General features: G+C 54.8%; 1 protein-coding gene across 2 annotated transcripts; it reads right to left on the reverse strand.

Moving 5' to 3' along the window:
• Window positions 1-1,650: 1,650 nt before the first annotated feature.
• KIF1C (kinesin family member 1C) lies at window positions 1,651-23,782 on the reverse strand. Of its 2 annotated transcripts, XM_070772911.1 has the most exons (23): window positions 23,591-23,782; window positions 21,809-21,929; window positions 21,429-21,560; window positions 20,954-21,030; window positions 20,436-20,615; window positions 19,762-19,827; window positions 19,203-19,381; window positions 19,001-19,112; window positions 18,538-18,615; window positions 18,322-18,387; window positions 18,155-18,230; window positions 17,582-17,660; window positions 17,245-17,390; window positions 16,104-16,273; window positions 15,866-15,945; window positions 15,662-15,737; window positions 11,506-11,585; window positions 10,580-10,674; window positions 6,912-6,995; window positions 6,340-6,526; window positions 6,123-6,195; window positions 4,443-5,057; window positions 1,651-2,884 (listed from the first exon to the last, which is right to left on the reverse strand). In XM_070772911.1, the coding sequence occupies exons 3-23, from the start codon at window positions 21,532-21,534 to the stop codon at window positions 2,201-2,203; spliced, it is 3,309 nt and encodes a 1,102-aa protein (XP_070629012.1). In that variant the 5' UTR covers window positions 21,535-21,560; window positions 21,809-21,929; window positions 23,591-23,782; the 3' UTR covers window positions 1,651-2,200. The 2 variants fall into 2 exon arrangements, with proteins under 2 accessions (XP_070629012.1, XP_070629013.1); XM_070772912.1 differs by lacking the exon at window positions 21,809-21,929 and having other exon boundaries at window positions 23,591-23,723.
• Window positions 23,783-23,826: the final 44 nt, after the last annotated feature.

Genomic DNA, 23,826 nt, shown 5'->3' on the forward strand with positions numbered 1-23,826 from the left:
AAAAGAATCCCACTTTACAGTGCTTTAAGAATGATATGCATAAAAGATGTTAGCATGTATAGCACAGATGAGATTAGTGGGCAATTCTCTGAATAAAATCTAAAATTCATCACATTTTAAAAGACCGATCTAGAAGAGAGAAGTTGATAAAAAGTGGTATAAAACATATTTATACAAGGTAATCTTGAGGGGAAAATAATCCAACTGTATTTTAGTAAGCTGTCTTTCCCATCTCAACTTCCACAAACTGCCTGTACCACTCAGCTTGTTCTGACCTGGAGAGAACTTTGTATTCTATCATTTTCTTGCTCACATTTAGTCTCCTTGACTAGATTATAAACCACTCAAATAAACAAGTTGACAAACCGTCCATTACATTCCAGGTACTGGGTCACTGTCAACAGATCCCTGAAGACCTGGCAGTCAAGGTTGCCAAAATAAAGGTACCCAGCATCATGGTGTGGTAACTAAGAGTAAACATAATCATGGTCTTGCCCAGAGCTGTGGTTTTGCTGCAACTGGGATAATGTCTATGGGTTTTGGCTGCTTGCACCTCAAGATGGACATCAAGAAGCTGTGGGCAAGCAGCTCAAATTTTCAAACGGGTGGAAGTGTTTTCCTGAGTACGGGTTGAAAACACGGGGATCCCACAGTCTGGCCTGGTGCAGGCAGAACACAGATATAATTTCCTGCAAAATGTAAACTGTCATGGATGTGCTCCTCTGAGCCAGAACATTAAAACAAGCAGGTAGCATGCTTCTTAAAACAATCTTAAGACAAAAATATTACTTGGAATACTGACCGTGCCCTGCCAAAGAGGATGAAAACAGGTAGGTGCAGTAAGTAAGCTTGACCAACACATTCTTTGTTAAACATCCCAAGATAGAACAGAACCTGGGGAAACTGTGGCTACATGGGCTTCCCTGAGAGCTCAGCTGGTAAAGAATCTGCCTGCAATGCAGGAGACCCCAGTTTGATTCCTGGGTCAGGGAAGATCTCCTGGAGACAGAATAGGCTACCAACTCCAGTATTCTTGGGCTTCGCTAGTGACTCAGACAGTAAAGAATCCGTTTGCAATGTGGGAGACCTGGGTTGGGAAGATCCCCTGGAGGAGGGCATGGCAACCCACTCCACTATTCTTACCTGGACAATCTCCATGGACAGAGGACCTTGGCGGACTACAGCCCAGAGTAGCCAGAGTCAGACACAACTAAACACAGGCACAGGGAAACCTTTAAAATAGCTAAGTGACTCAAAGAACCAGAATCAGGCCTTGCTCCCAAATCCCTCCATTTCCTGAGAACAGCTAGTTGGGTGTTAACAGGCTGGAACTCCCTTCCTCCCCTCTCATCCATCTCTTGCCTCCCTCCAGGACAATGACAGCAGTTTTGGAGACAGAGATGGAGATGCTAGGTAAGCAAAAATGAAAGGGATAAAAGGAATGGGTTACACACTCTCCAGAGAGAACACATGTTGAATATTCTAGAAACTGTAATGGAAACACCCTTCTATATTAACCTGAATGGTGACTTCATGGGTGTACACGCATGCAAAAATTCACTCAGCTACACTTAAAGTTCTGTGCATTTTGCTTTGATACCATCCACACCTTCACTGAAAACCAAAACTGAACAACCACCAGCCACAGGCTTCTCTGTTTGCTAGCTTTTATTGAAGGGTCCCACATCCTCACGGGACCCGAGCCAAACCAGAAACCAGACAGGTTTCCCCAAATATAGCAGGAGGCCTGGAAGGGGGAGGGGAATGACTTATGATCCCGCCACACCTCCCTGGAAACAGAAACCCACCACAGACAGACAGACAGACAGACAGGGGCCAGGACGGGGAGACCTCACTTCCCTCTAGGTTCTCTCCTTCTGCCCCAACTTGAAAAGAAAGTCAAACACTGACTACGCAGCACCCCAGCCCCCCACCCACCCTAGCAGCGTTTGTGGGACCTCCCCTGCAAGGGGGGCCCCGAGGCAGCTTCGCATCGCTCTCCTTCACTTTGGTTCGCTCCTGGCAGCTCCGTGCCCTTGTCCTTCCTCAGCCTCCGGCCCAGTCACCCCTACGTCTTCTATCACCTACTCAGACCTTCTCTCTCTCTTTCTCTCTTTTCTAGGGCCTCCCTGCCTCTGGGGAAGCAGTGTTCCTCCCAGCGAGGGGCCCCGCCAGGCCCTCTCTGCCCAGGATGCGGGGCTCACACGGCTGCCCCACTCTCCTTGAGGTCAGGGGCTGAGCGCTGCCGTCTCATTCTCGGGGGTGTAGTGTACGGGGGGTAGCGGGGCCCTGGTGGCCGCTGGGCTGGGTATGGCTGGGGCTGCTGGGGATAATAGTTGTGCTTTTTGGGCTGGAAGTGCTGGGGTTCGGGCTGCGCGGAACCCCCTCCCCGGGACCGGCCCCCTCCGTCCAGGGAGTTCCTGCGGGGACGGTGGGACCTGCGGGGACTTGGGGGCCTTCGCGCAGGGGTGGCCGGAGGTGGGGTGAGCTCCTCAGGGGGCTGGGGTGGTGCTGGGGACTCCCCGGCCCCTGCTCCCGGCCAGGACTCACGGTGCTGGGGGTTGCTCTTGAAGGGGAAGCGCAGTTTGCAGTCATGAGGGGGCACAAAGCGGGCGGGGGGTCTGCGCAGCCCCCCGCCCCGGCCCCCGGAGCCCTGCAGTCCCTGCAGCCGCAGCTGCTCCTGCTTGAGCCAGCGGAGGCGGCCCCGACGAAAGGCAGGGTCCTCCTCCATCAGCCTTGATACCCGCTCCCAGCTCGACAGGGGTGGCGAGGAGGGCCGGGCAGGGGGCGCTCGGTCACTGGGGGCTTCCTCCTCTGCTGCCTCAGACCCTTGGGGCTGGGCCCACGTGGTCTCACCAGCTTCTTCATTCTCATCCTCGTGATCCTAGGAGGGGTGAGAGGAGAGGGGGGATGTGAGGAGAGTGGCCTTCTGAAGACATACCGGTTCAGGAGGACATGTGGGAAGGCCCTGGAGCGGGTGGATGTCCAGGGTTCTGAGAGGGGCCTGGGGCTGAGGAAGCTGGAGGGACACTGGTTTAGGAGCCCAGACCCAGAGCCGGGTGGTCAGACCCAGTCCAGGTCGCCCACCTCCGAGCTGTGGATCTGAGTCATTGGCTTGTAACCTCTATGCCTCTGTCCTCACATGCGACATGACGTCAACAATGACAGTACCTATGACTCGGGGCTGCTGTAAAACTACATGGGAAATTCCACGAGCCTCACCTAGCGGGCACTCAGCAAATATTGCTGAATAAATGACATGCCCTGGGGATACAGCAGTCAGTATCGGAAGAAAAATACCTGCCATCATTTCAGTGGACTGACACAACTGACAAATAAATGAGACAAATATATAGCACGGTACGTGTGCTATACTTCCATAAAAAGCTGAACGTATGTATTCAAGTTATTTAATATATATTACTTATATCATATAGTGTAGAGAGTACCTACCATGTTGTAGATTTTATATAAATACAAAAATATATATTCACATGGAAAAGACCAGAACAAGGAGAGGGGACAGGAGGCCAGGGTGGGAGTAGTGGCAATGAAAGAACAGGAAGAGGTTCACTGAAACGTTATCATTTTAATGAACACCTCCTGAAGGAAGTGAGGGGTGAGCTATACGGTCTCAGTGAGGAAGGGCGTTCTCGGCAGAGGGAACAGCAGATGCAAAGGCTTTGAGGAGTTCAAGGAACAGTAAGGACCCAAGGGTTTGGAGAGGGGAGAGTGAGGAGACAGGGGTAAGGGTTGCATGTGGAGTTGTAAGCCTTCAACAAGCATGACTGTCGTCATGACCAGCTGCCTGTCATCCCTCTTCAGCAGGCAAGTGGAAACACAGCCGAAATTCTGTCTGTTGTGAGTAACCCCTATAGCTAGCATGATGCCCGGCACACCATAAACACTCAACTCTTGTTGACTGAACACATGCAAAACCGGGGTAGGTGGTAACACTATGGCTTACGGGGCCACTGTGAAGATTTACACGGTGACACAGGGGAAGTGCTCAGTACAGCAGCCACCGGAGTCGAGGGTCACCCAGGAGAGGGGTGCTTCTAAGAGTGAACAGTATGTGAACCCCCACTGAGTGGTAACGTAAGGGATTGTACCCTTTATATCAGTGGTTCTCAAAGTCTACTGCACTTCAGAACTACCCGGGCACTTGTTATAAATAAAGATTCATTTCTAACGCCCAAAGATGCTGCTTCAGTGGGTCTGGGGCAAAACCCAGGAATCTGCATTTTCAGTTAGGGCCCTGGTGGTTGTGAAGCAGGTGATTCACAAACTATGGTGAGAAGAGCTATGTTAAACATCAATAAGATTCTTTTAAAGGCAGAGGAGAAAGGAGGTTGGACTCTGCAGTGGGAGGTTCTGGTTCTTACAGGGGAAGACAGCGGGCAGGGAGGACAGCGGGGAGAGGCTGGGCAGGCCTGTCCTACCTGTGTCAGGGGGATGACCCTCTCCATGCGAAGCATGCGGTCCCGCAGGGCCTGCAGCTCGCGGTCCTTGGTGCTGTTCTGCAGCTTCACCTCCTGCAGGATCCCCGTCAGCTTGTCAATGTGAGCGCGCAGGTCCTCCACCTCTGCGCCACGGGCTCCCTCCTCACTGCCGCCGCCTCCACCTCCGCCACCTTCTTCCTCGCCCACCGTGTCCCAGACGTCCCGGGCCACGGCCCTCCAGGCGTCCCCAGGCCCCTCAGGCTTGCCGTACGTGCGACAGAGCTCCCGCATCTTGAGGGCAGCCAGGGCCTCGATCTCAGCTCGCCCGTGGCGGAAGTCAGCCAGGGCCACCTCATAGCAGATCTCCTTCACAGCCTGCATCTTCAGGTCGGCCATGGTGGCCCAGCGGGGGTCTTTGCCCTGCAGCCGCCTCCGCTGGGGGATCTGGTACACCCTGCGGGGGGCCCTGCGCTTGCCGCTGCTGGGTAGGCCACAGCGCTTGACGATGGTCTGGACCGTGGTGGGGGGCAGCTGCTCACGCAGAGATGAGATGAGCCGCCAGCTCTCTTCACAGGAGCGCTTGTCGGAGTCATCCCCACTGTCAGAATCCGCATACTAGGGCCAGAGAGAAGGGAGACAGGTGGGGAGACAGCTAAGGACACCTCAGGGCCATGCATCCCAACAACACAGAAACACGGTGGTTAGAACTGTGCAGTGTGGGGCACAGGGCTTGATCTCTGCTTGTCTGCACAGCAGAGGTGATGATAGCACCTCTCCACAGGTACTTGGAGTGTGTGGTATGGTGGCTGGCACAGAGGAATTGAGTATAGCTAATAAGCTGCAGCCATGCCAAGTGTGGGTTTCATGTATATATCACTCAGGACGAGATTGAAGATTTAAAAGAAAAGTCCAAGGGACTTTCTTGTTGCTCCAGTGGTTAAGAATCCTCCTTGCAATGCAGGGGACACAGTTCCACCCTTGGTTGGGGAACTAAGATCCCATGTGCCATGGGTCAACTAAGCCCATTCGCCACAACTAGAGAACCTGTGCACTGCATCAGAAGATCCCACGTGACACACCTAAGACCCAGTGCAGCCAAATAAATACATATTTTAAAAAGTAAAAATAAAAGCAAGTCTACTCAAAGAACAATCTTAAATAAGTAACAGCTCGTGGGTGCATGCTCAGTCGCGTCACTCATGTCCGACTTTGTGCAGCCCCATGGACTGCAGCCCGCTGGCTCCTCCGTCCACAAGATTTTCCCGGCAACAATACCGGAGTGGGCTGTCAAGATCCTCTAGAGATCATCCCTACCCAGGGATCAAACCTGAGGCTTCTGAGTTTCCTGCACTACAGACGGATTCTTTACCACTGAGCCACCAGGGAAGTGACAGCACAGGTGGTAAAAATCATACAAGAGGCCCAGGATCAGCAAGAGTCCGGGAAGCCCCAGTCGCCTGGGAGAAACTCTCGCTCCTGGGATGTATGGGTTCTTCCCTGGGTTACATTTCTCTTCTGTCTCCTCCTAGACACCACCTCTATCCGCCAGCCCAGAGCCACTCCCTATTGTGACTCAGTGGGAGTCAGGCTGAAGTGCTGCCAGCCCACCTCCCACCCGCCTGTCTGCACTCCACGCCCCACAACCCTCGCCTTCCCGACACGCCCCTGCCAGCCCCTCACCAGCCGCTGCTGCTCCAGAAGAAGGTCAGCCTCTTCCTTTTCCTTTCTGTACTGGTTCTCCAGATCCTGAAGCCTGGAGTTGGGTGGGAGGGGAGGCAAAGCTGTGAGGTTCCCAAGCCACCTCAATGGGGCATCTAACAACCAGTAGATGCTGGGGGATGGGGGCCTGGGAGGAATGGCCAGGAGGGCCTGGTGCCTGATCACCCTCCCCACGCACCTCTTCTCCATCTCCAGCTTGATGTCGATGCCTTGCTGCTCCAGCAGTTCCTTCTGGGCAAAGTTCCAGTCAACAGGCTCGGAGGGCGGTCCTGGGGGTGGAGGGATCCCTCGCTCCCGCTCCAGCCGTGCCTGCTCCGGGTGATTGAAGCGGAACACGTGGTTCTTGCCCATCACAATCCTATTCCCTGGAGGAGGAAGGATGGAGATGTGGGCTCACTCCCCAGAGCAGGACCCCTTCCTCATGCCCTAGGTGTAAGGGGCCTTGCCCACCAATTGAAGGAGCCCACACACCATCTCTCCCTTCACCCCAAGTCCAGGGCGATCAGAGCCAAGGCTCCCCCAGTTGACCCTGGGAACTACCCTGTCCCTCAGAGTCACAGGAAGTCAGGAACTGGGCATCCTCTTCCTGTTGCCCTGAGGCAGCAAGACAAACCAAACCCTGGCTCCTCTCCCCTTCCCAGTCGATCTTCATATCCCACACTGTCTCCTATTTATCTCTGAGTCCTGCCCAGGATTCACCCACGAAGCTCTTCCTTGCACAGCCAGGCCCCTCACTACACCCTCCTCTACCTGACTTCAGCACCACGGGCTCAGTCACAAGTTTCCCATTGACATAGGTCTCAGCTCCTTCACAGGGCTCCAGGGTGACCACCACTGAGGCAAGGAGAGAGAAGAAGGAGGGATCAGGCTCCAAGGGAAGAGGGGTAAGGTCACAGATTCCCACCCTGCATTCCCCCCCAAAACACACATGCACCCCAGTTCCACCCTCCAGTACCTGTTAGGGGTGCCATGGCCCCTCTGGTGGCAGGCAGCATGGGAAAGGAAGAGCAGAAGGAGGGTTAGAGCCCCAGCTGCAGCTCCCACGAGCCTCGGCGGTGGTGGGGGTGGGGGGTGCTGCCTGTTCACCCTCCACCAGCCTCTCCAGCAGTGGCTTAACAAGCCTGGAACTCTCAGAGGATGTGGTCTCTCAGGTCCAACTGGTCGGTGGGCCCTGTCTGTCATTCCTGCCATCCAGACGACAACTCACTCCCTCCTTCCCAAACAACACTGTGCCTAGCCAGGTCTGGATTCCTCCAGTAGGCTCCTAGCCCCACTTCTGTCTGAAGCAGCTTGCAAACTGCTACCTGACTAATCCTCTCAAGCCACAGTCCACAGATCCCTATCTTCATAGGATGAGATTAAAGTCAACCCAAGCCACAGTCTATCAAGGTACTCCTTGTACAAATCACAGAACCTTCCTCTTGTGGAACACAAAAATGCCTGAGGCAGCTCCCTGTCCTCAAGGACAAGTGCCCCATGGTCAGGGGCCCCTGAATTTCCAAGGTCCTGAATTTCTGTGACTCCTTAGTGGAGGGACACTGAGCAGTCACCCAGTCTCTCAGAGCTCTACAATGGGATAACAAAGTCTTTCCGTACAGAGTGGCTGAAAGGCTCAAACACAGTGATGCACGAAAATGAGTTACTTATGTTACAAGGAATAGAGAAACCAGAACAAATGGTAACATAAAGCAAAGATGAGCCTATGGGTACTGTGGGAGAACAAAAATAGCACAGAGGAACTTGGCTTACGGGCAGAGGACTGGAAATGATCATGGCAAAGTGCTAACTTTTGAGTTGATGCTCGAAGGGAAACTCAGATCAAGGGGCAGAAATGATGGAGAAGATGGCAGACAGATGGAATAAAACATAATTCGTGTCCAAGCCCAGTAATGGAAGGTGGTGGCAGAGGAGACGATGAGATGACTGTAAGGCCATGAGCTGGCTATTTTGCCCTTATTTCCCACCACACCCCAAATTCATCCATCCATTCCACAAATATACTGGGCCCCTATAATACACCAGGCACTATTTTAGGTCCTGGAAATACAGGAGATAAAAAACATAATTGCTTCTCATACAGACATCACTTCTACTTGGTAACACGATAAACAAGTAATTGAGCAAATAATCTAAAGTCAGGGTTGGGCGGTGATAGTTGTAATGGAAGGAAATGGGGCCAGGAGAGAACCCAGGTGAACCCGCAGAGATCTGAACTGAGGCAGCCAGGACTCACAACTCTGGCCCTACAGCCAGCCATGCTGCATCCCAACCCAGTTCTCCTGCTAGCTGTGTGTGACACGCTCAGTTGTGTCTGACTCTTTTGCAACACTGTGTGCTACAGCCCACCAGGCTCCTCTGTGGTGGAATTCTCCAGGTAAGAATACTAGAGTGGGTTGCTAGTTCCTCCTCCAGGGCATCTTCCCGACGCAGGGACTGAACCTGGGTCTCCTGCACTGCAGGACATTCTTTACCATCTGAGCCACCAGGGAAGCTAGCTGTGTGGTCTCAGGCAAGTTCCCCAACCCCAGGAACCTCAGCTCCCTCACCTGTGAGCTGTATGAAAAAATACAAGTACACGGTAAAAAATAGTAACTATTCTTCCATGTTCATGACTGCATCCCTGCGGCCTGCTCTTCTCAGCCTGTCTTTGGTCTTAAGTCTGCTGTTAAGAGCAAAGGCCCAAACAGACTAACCCTTTACACAGCCCTCATCTTTGGGGAGGGCTTCCCAGGTGGCTCAGTGGTAAAGAATCTGCCTGCCAAGCAGGAGACTCACATTTGATCCCTGGGTTGGGAAGGTCCCCTCGAGAAGGAAATGGCCACCCACTCCAGTATTCTGGCCTGGGAAATCCCCTGCGTGGACAGAGGAGCCTGGTGGCCTAAAGTCCATGGTGTCGCCAAGAGTCGGACATGACCGAGCAACTAAACAATGTCTTTAGGGCATAGAACAGCTGCTGTTCTCACTGTGATGTAACCAATGTGTGCCTGTCTTCTTCCCACACACACTCTGAGCTCCCCCTCAAGGGTGGGTTGGCTCCAAGGGCCTTCTGTGGTTTCGGTATCACCCCAGAACACAGCTTGAGGGAACCACAGAACAGGAACTCGGCACTCACTCACTGGGCTGAACTGATTTAACAGTTCATAGCTCGCAATGCCGGAAGCGTGTGCCGCCACTGGGGACCCGAACCAGGCGATAATCCACTGACCCTGAACTGGAATGGAAGCTCACCTGGCAGCTGTTCAATCTGAGCTGCAGGCCGTGAGAATGCGTCTTTTCTTATTTTAAAACACATTCTGATATGCCCGTCTCCCATACCCCCACCCTACCCACCATCCCCCACGCCTCGCTGAGGCACACAGCACCAGCTCGAGGTGACAGACAGCTCAGGTGTGACACAGCATGGACACCAAGGACTCAGGTGTGACACGGCCAGCCTCCCTGCCCAACTCGCTTCCCAGAGTTCCACTTCACTCGGACCCTGCTGCTGCTGCTAAGTCGCTTCAGTCGTGTCAGACTCTGTGCGACCCCATAGATGGTGGCCCACTAGGCTCCCCCATCCCTAGGATTCTCAAGGCAATCACACTGGAATGGGTTGTCATTTCCTTCTCCAATGCATGAAAGTGAAAAGTGAAAGTGAAGTCACTCAGTCGTGTCCGACCCTCAGAGATCCCATGGACTGCAGCCTTCCAGGCTCCTCCGTCCATGGGATTTTCCAGGCAAGAGTACTAGAGTGGGGTGCCATTGCCTTCTCCGTCACTTGGGCCCAGTTGAATACAAATCAGTCCATTAAAAAAAAAAAAATGACTGAACCAGAACAAAACATGACCTCAGAACACACCCTAAGTGGTACTTCACCACGAGCGTTGTGGTACTACCTGTCAGACACACTGCTACCTGAGGGCTCGTGATTCCTACAAGCTTTTGCTGCTGTGGCCAGAAACAGCTAAAAACCTCTCAAAGTTTTACAGCCAAAAGGATACACACGTGAACTAACTGCCTAGAACATTTGCATTCATAGCTGGACAGGTAAGTAGGTTTTCAGAGATAAATTCAGATTTCCCACTGAAAAAGTACAGGTTTTCATAAAAAATGACCAAGGTGCTATTTGAGGCTAAAAAATCAAGCAAGAGGGCTGGATCTCCTCTTCCCCAAAATCCTACCCTCTGGACCCACAGTCTCCTGTTTCTGCCTTGGGGACCTTCACCACCCCTGCCCCTTGTAAACACTCTGCACCTTGAGGGTGGGTGCAGACAGCAGGGCCCCCATGGCTGACCAGGAGCTCGAAGCCCCTCTCAGGGTGGACACATCCCTTGCACACAGCCACACTCCCAGAGCCCGACCCAGGCCTCTGCACTCAGCATGAGGGAGCGTGCTCTCTCCTTGTCTGGCCACTCCACTCTCACCCCCTCAGCCATTACCTTCTCCGTCTGACTGAGGGATGCTCCGGAACAGGCAATGTTGCTCCCGGATGAACTGCCCCGTCAGCTTGATGTCCACATCGACCTGGCCGACCCTGGGGAAGCAACGACCGACATTTTCTGAGCATGTGCCAGTCATACATATGCCAAGCCCCTTCTGAACCAAAATATTCATCTGACTCAATCAACCAAGTACAATTATTCCCATTTCGCAGAAGAGGAAGCTGAGGCTCAGAGAGATAAGTAACTTGCCCAAAGTCAGGCAGGCTGGCAGTGGTGAAACTGGGGTGTGAGCTCAGATCTGCCTGGCTCCAAGCCCGCATCTGTTATGTACTGTTATGTAGCAAAGAGGGAAGGGAACCTGCAGTGGGGTGGATGCTCTCAGTCTCAGTTCCCATATCCTTCCCATGATGATCACCAAGGACAGCTGAACAGCCTGTGGTGGAAGAGGAAGGAACACTCCCACCCACTTACCTCCAGGAGGTAAGAGAGGAGGCTCTGAGACCTGGGGGTTCATTAGCATTAGCCAGTGAAGCCACCTGCCATGTGGGCACTGTCCCTCAACAGCGTGGGGCCAGGGTCATGTTTCCCTTCACTCTCCCGACCCCAAGGGAAGGTTCCACTAACTGATGCCCAGGCGATGCTGCTGCAGAACCAGCACGTGGTGGTCGAGTTCCACCCGCTCTCTGCCCCAGGAGATCAGGACCCAGCCACACCAGCGCTGGGCTCGTTTGGTCCCAGGAGGCGTGTCACCCCCACCAAAGGTAGGCTCAGCTGGTTCTCAGGAAGCCCAGAGAGCTAGCAGGGCTGCAGAAGAGCTGACCTGAGACCCAGAAGGTCCCCATGAGGTCACTAGGAAAGGCAGGTCCCTCTACAACCAACCTCCAAAAAGAGAGACCGTCCCACAGGCCCAGAGCAAAGGCTACCTGGTGACGCCATCTTTGATGTGGTAGAGCAGACACTCAGACATCAGGGGGTCTTCATTCAGGTTCACCAGGTGCGGAGTCTGAGGGGGAGGGGGCAGCAGTCAGCAGAGGGCCGTCAGGAGGGAGGGAAGGCATTCTGGCAAACATCTCTGCAGGTGAGCTCTCCCAGCTCCTGCTGCCACTTATCTGACCCACCCAACCCTCTCCTCACACGCAAGACACCCCCACCCTTCTAGCTGCTTCCCAGGCCCCACCAGTCTTCCTGCAGGAAACCTTGGCAGCTACCTGCCCTTGCCCTGCTTTCCCTCTGGCCCCAGGCTCATCATTTCTTCCTTCAAAATACATCTTGCCACTTGTGGGGGTGGGAGAGGAGGTAACCAGAGAGGACTGCTCAGACCTCTCCTGCCCACACCTCAACTCCACCTACCTCAAGTCTGCTTTTGCAGCCTGTGCCTCTGGGCCTCCTCCACGGCTGGGCCCAGCTCACTTAGCCCAAGCCCCTTTCCAGGGCGTCCTCTCCCTTTCCGAGCTCCCACCCACTGGACTCTGAGCCCTCACTTCTGAAGCAGAGCTCCTACATCCCTGGCTGTCCTCCTACCTGGAACAGCCCCCCTCCCCGCCCCACCCCCACCTGTCAAAATCATTCATTTCCCATCCCTCTTGGTCTGTCTCAAATGCCACCTCTTCCACGAAGCTTTCCTAAGCCTTCCACCTGAACACAAGATCCCCTGCCTGTTCTCCAAGGAGTTACTGTGGCTCTAGGTGCAAGACCCTACTGAGGCGCCAGGCAGGACACAGAGATGAGCCAAACCCAAATGCTGCTGTCCCATCAGTCAGGAAATCAGAGTCAACAAGGGGAGATAAGACTGGGAGTGGAAACACCATCACAGGTGAGAAATGCACGTCTCACAGTAGACTTTCTGAACTTCTCATGCCCTCAATTAGCTCATTCATTCATTTATCCCACTGTATCCTGGAAGGGGCTTATACGCAAAGATGAGTACAGTGAAGACCAATGGGAGCTCAGGCGAGTCAGGGGAACTTCATGGAAAAGGCAGTATGGGACCTGGTCTCTGTCGATGAGGAGGACGTGAACATGCAGAAGGAGGGGTCTGAACAAAGGCAGGGAAGCCAGAAAGCACAGGGTACGGGGGAAACGCCCAGCAGTCAAGGCCCCATGTTTCTCTGGGAGTTCCCCTGAACAGGAAGCCCAGGGCCATGTCCATAGTGGGTGTGATTAGTATCTATGTCCGATCCTCCACCAGGCTCCTCAACAATCATTCTCCAACACCTGCTCTTCTCCAGAAGGACGGTCCCATCCCTCTCAACCCTGCAGTGTCGGGCCTGCCTGGGAACGGCAAACACTGACGGGCCCTAGAAGCAGAAAGCAATCTGTCCCCTGGGAGAGGAGACACGATTTAGGACAGTGCTTTTCAATCTCTGTTCAGCCCAGGAACCCTTTGTTCACATGAAACCTTACCAAGAGGCCTAACACATCAAGCAGATAAGCAGAGAGCTGCTCAGGTCGAAGTGGGGGTGGGGGACGCACAGTTCTGTCCTGCTCCCCACTCCCCCTATTTTGGCCCCGTGAAGGAAGCTCCCAGCCAGGTTTGAAGATGATCAACTTAAGAAAACCTTAGGCCTGGGGCAAGGTCCCAGAATGAGGGGGCTTTCCCGAAGGTTCCTGGCTCTCCCCAGGACAAACTGGAGCTTTGGCCCCAAAGACCGAATTCTTCACTGGACTTTTCCTAGGCTGGAGTCACCCCCACTAAACCTGTTTCTCCTGTGAGTCTAACAGCTTTTTCTCTGAAATCCACATGACTTTTAAACCCATGAGAAAGGGTTCATCTTCACCATCAGGAGAAAATGGAAAAGTTACCTCCTCTAAAACACCTTTTTTTTTTTTAACCAATCAGATTGGCAAAGATGAAAAAGGTGAAGAGGATAAATGAACATGAGTTCTAAGATATGTTGTTCTGGGAGTCTAAGTGGGCGTGGTTAATAATCTCTGGAGGCAAAACAGATCAAAATCTGACTGTTGGACCCCAAATCTCCACTTCTAGGAATTCGTTCTACAGACCACAAACTATTTTTAAGCCTATCTTCTATAAAATTGTTCATAGTATCAGAGAATGGGAAATGACCTAAATGTCCATCAGTAGGAAGCTGGTTAAAAAAAAAAAAAAAAATCGTTTGATGTCTATACAATAGAATATCCTGACACTGTGGGGAAGAAAAAAACAACAGCAGACAGAACTATGATGCATTGTTATATGAAAAAAATAACATGTCAGGTATGGAACCAGTGCTACTGCAAAGAGAGAAGTGTGCCTGAATATGTGGCTGGTTTTCTCTCACACACGCCTGCAGGCGTGGAGATGACCTCTAGAACACAGCGGAAGCCGCTAACAGGACTCGCCTCTGGGAGGGCAAGCTGAGGGTGGGAAGGAAGGTTTCCTTTTCACTCCATACAACTCACCGCATGTGAATGCCACCTTTACAAGAACAAAACAAAAGCCCCTCCCATTGGTCCCAGGCTTGAGCAGGTGGCATCCTGTGCTGTGAGAACCCTGTCAGTCTGTCCATGCCTCCCGACCTCTCCCCAGCCCTGCAGCTGCGGCAGAAGGTCCAGAGGTACCCGGCCCCGCGAGGTGATGGATGGGCAAGCCACACTGAGAGCCTCTTTCCAGACCCTCCTCCCAGGTGTAGGCCTCCTGGGGACCCCACAACCCCAGGTACCTAGCCCCAGACCTGACCCCTCAGCCCTGTCGGCCCCCCTCCATCACCCACAGGCAGCTCTCTCGCTCCCCAGGCTGAGCCTCAGGCAAACCCCTCTGTTTGGATCCCGGTTCAGGGGTCCCTGCTTGCTCAGTCTCCCAGATGCCTTGTCCACCTGAAATTCGGAGGGGTCTCCTTCCAACAATCCACCGCCTGGAAAGGGTGTGTCACTCTTAGGGCCCGGTCCCATTATGCTTGGTACCAAGGCCCAGACAGGCATGACTCCCTTCTAGCGCTAGGACTGGAAGTTCCTGCTCTGCTCACTGGCCCCGGTACAGCTGTGCTGGCCCCAGTCCACTCTGGTTGGTGGGTCCTTGTGCTGTGCTGGTTGTTACAGGTTCTGAATATCATTTCTCCCTCCTCCGACCGAGCCTTATCATTCCTGCCCTGCTTCCTTCCTTCTTTTCTCTCCACAGAGACTTTCTGAGCTCTGACTACACCACCGGCATATGCCAGGCCCCACTGGCGACAAGATTCCACATTTGCTCAGCCCCATGTTTTCCCTGCTCCCACCACCCCATCCATCTTTCAGGCTACACTTTCCAAACCACCTTCTCCAGGAAACCAGTTTCCACAAGTCTCCAGGCTGCACTGATACATCCATCTTTAAACCTTTTGCTGCCTTTCCAATCAACATCTTACAATTTAGTGCTCATTCTTCCTCTATTCCTTTACAGTCTTGTCTTCCCAAGCTAACTTTTCAAAACTTTCATTTTTTAGGTATGGGGTTTTGTTTGTTGAGTAGGTATCACACGCACAGGGTTGTTGTTATTTAGTCACTAAGTCATATCTGACTCTTTTCAATCCCATGACGGTAGCCCACCATACTCCTCTGTCCATGGGATTTCCCAAGCCAGAATCCTGGAGTGGGCTGCCATTTCCTACTCCAGGGGATCTTCCCGACTCAGGGATTGAACCTGCATCTCCTGTATTGCAGGCGGATTCTTTTTCACTGAGCCACCAAAAGTAGATCACATGCACAGAGTATAAAATCCAAATAATACAGAAGAGCACATTGTGGAAAAGTCACTTTCCCAATCAACCTATATTCTCCCCAGCCTCTCCCTTCCTAGGATAACCACCATAACCAGTTTCTTATGAATCCAGAAACACACGCTATGCGTGAACTCACACACATGTGTGGGCTTCTGTCTGTCAATACCTAGTTCTTCCCTGGCATCCTTCTGTGGTCCCTAGATGGATGGACAGGGACAGCCTGATAACACAGACAGCAGGTGGCAGGAGTAGGAACAGAGAAGATGGAGGGCCAATTCAGAGACGTCAGAAAGCAGAGTTAGAACTCACTACCCTGCCACCCCAACCCTCTTCTCTCAGCACCCAGAGTCTCCCAGGCCTCCTCATTCAGCCCCTCACTCACCTTCTTTGGAGAGAAGACGCCCACGGTTCCCCCGTCTTCCCGGACAGCCACTCCCATCTCAGCCAGCAGTGCTTCTCTGTAGGCACAGGAGAGGCGGATATTGGTCTTGTCCTCAGGACCCACAAACCCGTTCCAGGCAGGGCCCGACCTCCCCTCCCCACCCAGCTCCTTCCGGGGCTCCAGCTGTGGGCCCCATCCCCACACCTCTCCATCCTCAAGGCCTCCGTCTTACGGAGTTTCTCCTCCCAGGTTTCATTCAGCTCAGCGATAATCTTCTCTGTCTCCTGCGGGCACAAACAGGCAGGATCAGGACAGTCTGGGACAAGCCCTCCCAGGGGGCCATGCTACTCCAAGGATGCCTTCTTCCTCTTGGACCTTGGCTTTGGAGAAAAAACTCCCAGTGGCCCCCAGGCCCCGCCCCTTCTCTGCTCCAGCATCCCACCTGCAGTCTCTCCATGGCCTCCTCAGGCCCAATCTGGGGCTCAGCATTAGGGGAGAATGAGGGCTCAAGCTCCCCATTGTGAGCTGCGGGGGATGAGGGCGAAGCTGGGGCAGAGGGTGACGACAGAGCCGGCAAAGCACCTTCGGGACTCCCCTCGTCCACCTTCCGGCCTAGGAAGGAGAAAGAAGTAAAAGGAGGCTAAGGAAAGATGCATTTGACAAGAGACAGAGATCTCACACCAGACCAACCTGTAAGGACTACAGAAGACATATGGTCCACTCCCACCAAGTGGAAAGCCTTCCTACTACAGCCTTGACGAATGGACACTGAGTCTCTGCTTGTTCCCCTCCAGTGATGGAGAGCTCAATAGTAAACAAGGCAGCCAGTTCCTTATACTGTTAGTTGACATGCACTATCAGAAAGTGCTTTGCTGTGTTGAGCTAAAATCTGAAATGTACCCGTTTCTAGTGCTGCCTTCTGGGATGAGAGGGACTACACTTTTTTTTTTCTTGTGCAAGACTACCCTTCAAATGTGCAGAGGCCAACATCGCATCTACCGTCTCTTCCCAAGAACGCTTATTTTCCCCATCATGCCCCTGAGCACCCTGACTCCTCAAAGGGATGGACCCCAAGACTGAATGCAAAACCCACACTGGACACAGTTAACATGGATCACAGATTCTCTAATACAGATGCCATTTCGGGGTAGAGAGGCCAAGCCTCACACTTCAGAAACTACTCCAAGTTGACCGTAATTAAGTTTACGATCAATTTAATTCCCAATGTTTCACAAGAATTCCTGTCAAAGCAGATGCCCAGCAGTCTATTCTTAATGACTTACAGTGTAAGTCACAAATGCATGACTGGCTATTTATTTCTGCTCCTATTATTTCAGTAGTTCCAGGAGCCTGTCAAGGTCCCTCTGAATCCTGCCTGCCCCTCCTTGGGAGGACCTGTCCCTCCCAGCTGTCACATCTGAAGGCATGATCTGTCACCTCTCCATATCTGCAGCTAAGTCATGGGGCACATACGGGCTTTTCTGGGTAGTGGTCCCTCCCTGGCTCCAGGCCTGGACAAAGGCAAATCAGGAGGGATGAGGTGGGCCCAGGGGCCTCCCGAGCCACTCCTCCCAGAGGCCCACCTCCCAGGGCCGAGGCGGAGAGCCCTTGAGCCATGAGCAGCTCCCGCAGCCGGGCCACCTCTTCCTGCAGCTCCCGGATTAGCCGGGCGTTAGGGTCCTCATTGATGACGGCGTTGCAGCGGATCTGCTTGGTGCGGTCAGCATACCTGGGTGAGGAGGGAGGAGCGGGACCAGTGAGGGCCAGACACAGGCGACCTTGGTCTGCTGCCTGATGCCCTCTCTCCCTTCCACGTTTCCTCACAGTGGGGTAGAGTTGAAGGTCAGCCCTCTCTCATGCACAGGCTCCTGAGGCTCCTGGCACTTCTCATGTCCCACCCCAGCCCTGCCAGAGCCCCACCTGAGGGTGCTAAGAGTCTCTTCATAATTGATGTCCGCGGGGCTCAGGGCTGCAATCATTGCTGTGCGGGAATTCCCACCTGTGAATGGAGAGCAAGGGAAAGCTTAAGCTGGGCGGAGTTCTAAGAAAAGTCAGACTGGGTCTCAGGGGCAGGGGGGCCTCACTACCCAGGCAGGGGTCTGAGAGGGTCACTGTTCAAGGTAAGGTGAAGCTAAGAGTTGAAGCTGATCATGAAACTGACGGTCAGAAGAAGTGGGGACATCAGACATCTGTGGGATGGTCAGAGGTCAGGGAGAGGAGGATGAAGTCAGAGGCGGCTGTGGGGTCTGAGGGTTCACAGGGAGCCCCAGGTCAGTGAGGCCCGTGGCTTGGCAAGGAGGGTACGACCTTGATCTCAGAATGAGGACACCATCTAAAGGATGCCCCGGGCTCAGGTGGGGAGTCAGGGGACAACTGAAGGACTTCAGGTCCCAGGGACGGCAGTGGGTCTGGTCAGATGCATCAACAGGGGTTAGCAGGACTGGTGGCAGGGTTGGCAGAGAAAGAGAGAGAGAGAGAGGAGGAGTCCCTCACCCAGATTCTCCTTGAGCAGCCAGGTAAGCACAGAGTCCCTGTAAGGGATAAAATCTGACTTCCGCTTCTTTGATTGCTGAAGGACGGAAGGAGGAAAGGGGGTCAGGGTGGCCACCTGCTTTGTTCACTTTCCCAGAGCCCCTTCTCCTCCCACGCCCAGCTCTCACCATGTCCGCAAGGGCCGAGATCACCTTCCCCAGGGTAGTTAGGGACTTGTTGATGTTGGCGCCTTCCTGGTGAGAGGAACGTGGGGAATGAGGCCCTCTTCTCCCACTCCGATTCCCTTCGCCCCTCCTCCCCACAGCCAGAGCCCCACATTACAAGCAGAAACCACCTCCCTCAGCGCCCAACATGGCCCTGTCCGTCCCTCCCAAGCACCTCACCTTTAGGCGCATGCCCCGGGCCCCTGAGGAGTCGGCCCGCTCGCTGCCAGCAAGGTCCACCAAACTGATCTTACTGACCTGGTCAGAGGAAGGAAGCAGGAGGTGACTGGGCAGTTAGTGGGGAATAGAGAAAGCCAGGAATGGGGGAGGGAGAGGGAATAGGTAAGAAGACAGTGAGGGCTTAGTTACTTGTCCATTTGTTCATTTATTTGTTTACGATGTTCACATGCCCTCTGTGTGCCAGGACAAGGCACAGTGGGCTCCAAGCTCTGCCCTGATGAATCTAGCAAGAAGGACATACACTCAAACAGGAGACTGCATCCCACTGATCTGATGGAGGAAGCACAGGGCAGGGGCCATGGGAGCCCAGAGGTGGCCCTCGACCAAGTCTGGGCAGGGAGGGAGGACACAGGGCCCACTGATCTCATCTCTGTCTCTGTGACCAGGCGGGAGGGGGCCCTACCTTCTCTGAGTCCAGTCCAGTGAGCTGGTCGTGACAGCGCTGCGTGAAGACAATGGTGAAGACAGCGTGGGAACGGCTGCTGGTCTCATTCATGTTGGTGGCAGCCACGGTCCTGGGTAGGGGAGGGAGTGATCAGTGGGTCCTGCCCCACACCTTCCTAACCCCGGCTCCCTTACCCCTGCACCCCATCAGCCCGCCTCACCGCGCCTTATTGCCACAGTCCATGAGGTCAGCAATGTCAGCGTAGGAGGTCACAGCCAGTTTAGACAGGTCCTGCACGTAGGGGCCCAGGATGGGGTGCTCTCGGACCCGCAGAGAGCCCCGACTCTTGGGGTTCAAGAGGTCTCGTACCCTCTCGCAGTAGATCTCCATGTAGCTCACCTGAGTCAGAGGAGCAAACTAAACACCACAAAGCTAACAACCACACCCAGTGTAAAACTTACTGTGGACTCCCACTGGATACAACACAGGTAACACTGAGCGTTTACTATGTTTACCCTGCATTGCTAAGCATTTTACAAGCACAAGCTCACCCGATCCTCCCAATAACCCTAGGAGGGGACCCCTGATCATTATCATTTTAGACAAACATCCTCAGGAGCCGAAAGAGAAATTGTTTGACCAAAGCCGGCAGAGCCTAGAATAGATCCCAGGCTGCCTGACTCCAAAGATGCCCTTGGTCTTAATCACCCTGCTCACCTCCTCCCTACCCAGGGGACACTGTGTACCACCTCCAGCCCCCTCCCAAGACCTGGGCTTACCTCCACAGAATAGGATAGCTCAGCGCTCTGGTTCTTACTAACACGAGAGAAGAGGTCCTCACAGAGCTGGAGGGGGACACAGAGAGGCACAGAGATGCTGCTGTTTACGGCACACCTGCGAAGCCCAGCACCAGCCAGGCCAGGTCTCAGGTGACCCTGTTTAACCCTTACCACAGCCCCAAGGAAGAGATGGGATCATTTGCATTTTACAGAAGGGAGAGTCACCTCTGAGAGGTTGGCTTGCCCAGGATCTCAGGCTAGTATTCAGTGAGCCAAAATGCAAACCCAGAGCCCATGTGCAAGGCCACAGTGCTGCAGTCAGGAAGAATATGGGTCAATTCTCAGCTATCCACAACTGATTTTTCCTATGGTCAATGCCTTAACTACACCAGTCTACAGCAGAACTACACTCGCAAGTAATTCCGAGACAAGGTAAGATGGCAGAAACTGGTAGAAGCAAGCTTCAGACTCAGGGCTCTCTGCCACCAAAGCAGTGGCTCTTCTCACTGAGCCCTCTTGGCCCTAATGTCCAGGCTGTGGCCAACCTCAACCCCCATCACCTTCCCTATTTCTGAGGACCTCAGAGAGCCGTCACCCTGAGACCCGGACCTTCCTCCCCTAGAGGCAGCTGAAGATGCTCCTGCCTCGGCCTCCCTGCCAGGCCCCGTGAGTACCTGGGGCACGATGCCCTGCTGCCCCGGCTCCTGCCGCCCCATCATGGTGTAGGACTTCCCAGCCCCCGTCTGCCCATAGGCAAAGATGCACACATTGTAGCCTTCAAAGGCATGCAGCAGCATCTCCTCTCCAATGTCCCGATACACCTGCTGCTGAGATGCAAACTGGGGGTCCTCCGCCTAGGTGAAAGGGGGCAAGAGAGACAGCAGGAACCCTACATGACTCTGTCCTTGGTATCCAGGTGCCCAAAGGTCCTGTGTGCTCCCTACCCCCATCACGGTCCTGATTATCCCAGAAGATCCCATCTGGTCTCCTGCTGGTCCTCATTACCCTGGGGACTCTGCCTCCCCCTCCCAGTCCAAGTCACAGGCACAGGGTCCTACCTACCCCCACCCACAGGTGCTGGTCCTCCCAACCCATCCCCTGGAGGTCCAATTGCCTAGCAATGCCCCCTTCCCCAGGACCTAAAGCCCCTGTCCCTCATTGCTTAGCTCTTCCCCCAGCCCAGCAACCTCACCGAAGTGTGTGACCAGTAGGAGTAATCGAAAGTGAAGCTTTTGGGGGCATCCTTGCTCTGTTTGGGATTGATGATGGCTGAGAGCAAAGGAAGTAAGGCCAAAGTCAGGTACTCCCAACCTCTGCCCACTCCCCACAAACCCCTAGAATCCAGGTATCCCATTCTCCACCTCTGTCCTAATTCATCTCTCCCCTTTAACACTCCCCACCCCCTCCAGGCACCAAAGCTAATTTTGGCTTCCCAGGACCCGCCCCCCCTCCCGGCTGCCTCCCTGGATTGGGCAATGGAGGGCTTCAGGCCAACATTCCCCCTCCCAGGGACTGGGAGCATGGAAAGGCCAGCCCCTGTCCTTACAACTAGCACCTGCTCTGTGCCCAGCACAGCCCTCCTCCCGGTTCGGCCCAGCAGGCCTGGCCGGTATAGTGGGCCTAGCCTGCCCTGCCTGTGCCCAGCCGGGCCCTTGGGACTCACTCACAGGTGGTGCTGCCCTGCATGCTGACCACACACTTGGCATCCTGGCTGGTCTCACGGGCATTAAAGGGCCGAACTCTCACTGCCACTTTCACTGAGGCGCCAGCCATGGCTCCAGTACGCCCACCCTCCTCAGCTGGAGAACAGAGACAGAAGAGGTGTCAGAGTGCTGGGGGACCCTGATGTCACCTCCCAGCTTCTCTCAGGAACCAGCCTCTCTACCCCGTCCCGTCCCCGGCTATCCAGCCCCTGAAAGACCTAGTTTGTGTTCCCCTGGCCTTCCTCCCCAATGTCACTCTCCTTGGGGACTCCCGGAGGTGCGCCTGCCTCTCTCCCCAGCCATATCCCAGCTCAGAAGGACCTGGGTTGTCACCCCAGAGTTACCTGGCGTCCTGGCCCCAGACCAGGGGAGCTGTATCAGTTCTGGCTGCCACCGGCCCTCGTAGGAGGAGCCCCATCCTACACTGGGGGCCTGGCCGCGCCAGCTGGGGCTGTGGGGAAAACCCTGGTTGTGGGGGAAGAGTGGTTAGGAGGCACCAATGGCTCCAGAGGTGTGTCTGGGCTGCCAGGGTTGGAGGGCAAGGGGTAGGGGGTAATATCACAAAAAGTGAGGCCGGCTGTCCCTCTGGAGTGGCCAAATGCAATGTGAATCCAAGGGCAGGGATGGTGATATTTTTATTCCTCGTCACTCACAAGTGTACTGGACGTTCAGATAGAGAAGAGAGAAAGAGGCTGGACAGAGGACAATTGAGACACATGGTCAGAGACACTGAGGCCGGTGGGAAGCAGGGGCAGAAAGTCCCCGACACCACGACACCAAGAAAACCAGAGCGACCAAGACTGAGATTATGCTACAAGGGAAATAATGGAAGAAATGGAAATGAAGACCTAGAGGACAGCAAACACAGAAATGTTCAACAGGCAGTACTAAAGCACAAACTGGAAGCCCAGAAATGAGATGAGAGAAAATCCCAAACATAAGACCTGCCCTAAAATTCCCCAACAGGGTCAGTCAGGGAGAAGTAGAAACCAGTTCCCACCTAAGGTCCATGACCTGCACACAGAGGGAAGGACTGCTGATGGTCAAAGTCCAATGGCTGGAGGTCCAGCCCAGAACTGGGCTCCATAGGGCCTGCCTGTAAGCCCCAAACCCCTTGCCCAGCCCCCAGCACTTCCTCCTTAGGATCCAGGACAATGGGCAGGAGAGGGTGGGGTTATCCTGTAACCATCCTACCATCCCCCAGGGTCTTCTGTTAAGGATCCAGAATACCTGTGTTTAGGGGAAGTAGGGTACCCCTGAAAAGGGAGAGAAGGGAAAGGAAGCAGGCAGGTCCCAGCTCCAGCCTGGGGCTAGAGCGATGGCGTCCACTGTCCTGGGGAAGGTGCCAGGCTGGAGCCCAGGAATGTGGGTGATCTGGTGCCCACACCCAGGGAGGAGAAGCTGAGCAGCCCACACCCACGGACAACAGGGTGGAGGGTTGTGAATACAGATCAGGGATGCTGGGTCCCCCTTCTGTGGCCCTCGAAGGGCCTCAAACCCCTGTCCTGCTGGGCCGCACCTCACCAGCCTTTCTGGCCAGGGCATGGGAGGGGTGAGAGGGCTGGTCTGTCCAGGACAGGAAGGGAGTAGCTGAAACCACAGAGGCTGTCTAGGGGAAGAACAGCCCTGACCCCCAGACCCTGACTAGGGGACGGAAGGGACACACTGTGGTGACGCCCTGACAGCTTCTGGGACTGGGAATGGGGTGGCACTGCTGGGGGCCTGTGGCGTAAAGGACTCAGAGAGAGGTACAGGGGTCGGCCGGTGCACTGTATAGGGGCCCGGGGGTACCGGGAGAAGCCGCGGCTGGAGTGAGGCCGACTGACCCCAAAGAGGTCCTCGGGCCACCTGCACCTTGCCCGCCCCGCAGTTTTCACACAGGCCCCCGGCTCGGCCTTTCTGGGCGGCCATGCGGATCCTGTCCTCCAGACCAGCCAACCGACGGCCGGCCCGGGCCTGGCACCTCTCTGCGCCTCCGCGGGACAAACAGCACATGATCCCGGCTCCCGCGGCCAGCCGGCCCCCACCGAGTGGTGCAAACCGGGACCCCGGCTCCCCGCCCCCCTGCCCGGCACATTCCTCCGCGGGCGTCCCCTCCCTCACCCCCCCGCTTCCCCAGCTCTCACCTCGTCGCCGCGGGGCTCCCGGAGCGGCTGGGCAGAGTGCAAAGGGACAAACTTTCCGGGAAGCGTGAGACGGGAGCGGGGGCGATCCGGGGCCGGTTCGGGGCTGCCCCCGCCCCTCGCCGGGTCCCCGGGCGGCGGGCGGCGGACTCGCGCCCCGGGGGCGGCAGCAGTAGCGGCGCCAGCGGCCGGCGCCCGCCCGGGCAGCGCGAGCTGGGGCGGGAGCGAGGGGCGGGGGA

Source organism: Bos indicus, chromosome 19 (genome assembly GCF_029378745.1).
Source record: "Bos indicus isolate NIAB-ARS_2022 breed Sahiwal x Tharparkar chromosome 19, NIAB-ARS_B.indTharparkar_mat_pri_1.0, whole genome shotgun sequence".
Taxonomy (NCBI): domain Eukaryota; kingdom Metazoa; phylum Chordata; class Mammalia; order Artiodactyla; family Bovidae; genus Bos; species Bos indicus.

What these genes read in the sequence shown, in the direction of transcription:
- KIF1C (XM_070772911.1), bottom strand. Translation starts at nt 21,534, where the DNA reads ATGGCTGGCGCCTCAGTGAAAGTGGCAGTGAGAGTTCGGCCCTTTAAT. An exon ending in GCCCGTGGTGCTGAAGTCAG is followed by an intron (nt 6,527 to 6,911) that starts GTAGAGGAGGGT and finishes TTCCTCCTCCAG; the next exon opens with GGAATAGGATTGTGATGGGC. An exon ending in TTCTGGAGCAGCAGCGGCTG is followed by an intron (nt 5,058 to 6,122) that starts GTGAGGGGCTGG and finishes CTCTGGCCCTAG; the next exon opens with TATGCGGATTCTGACAGTGG.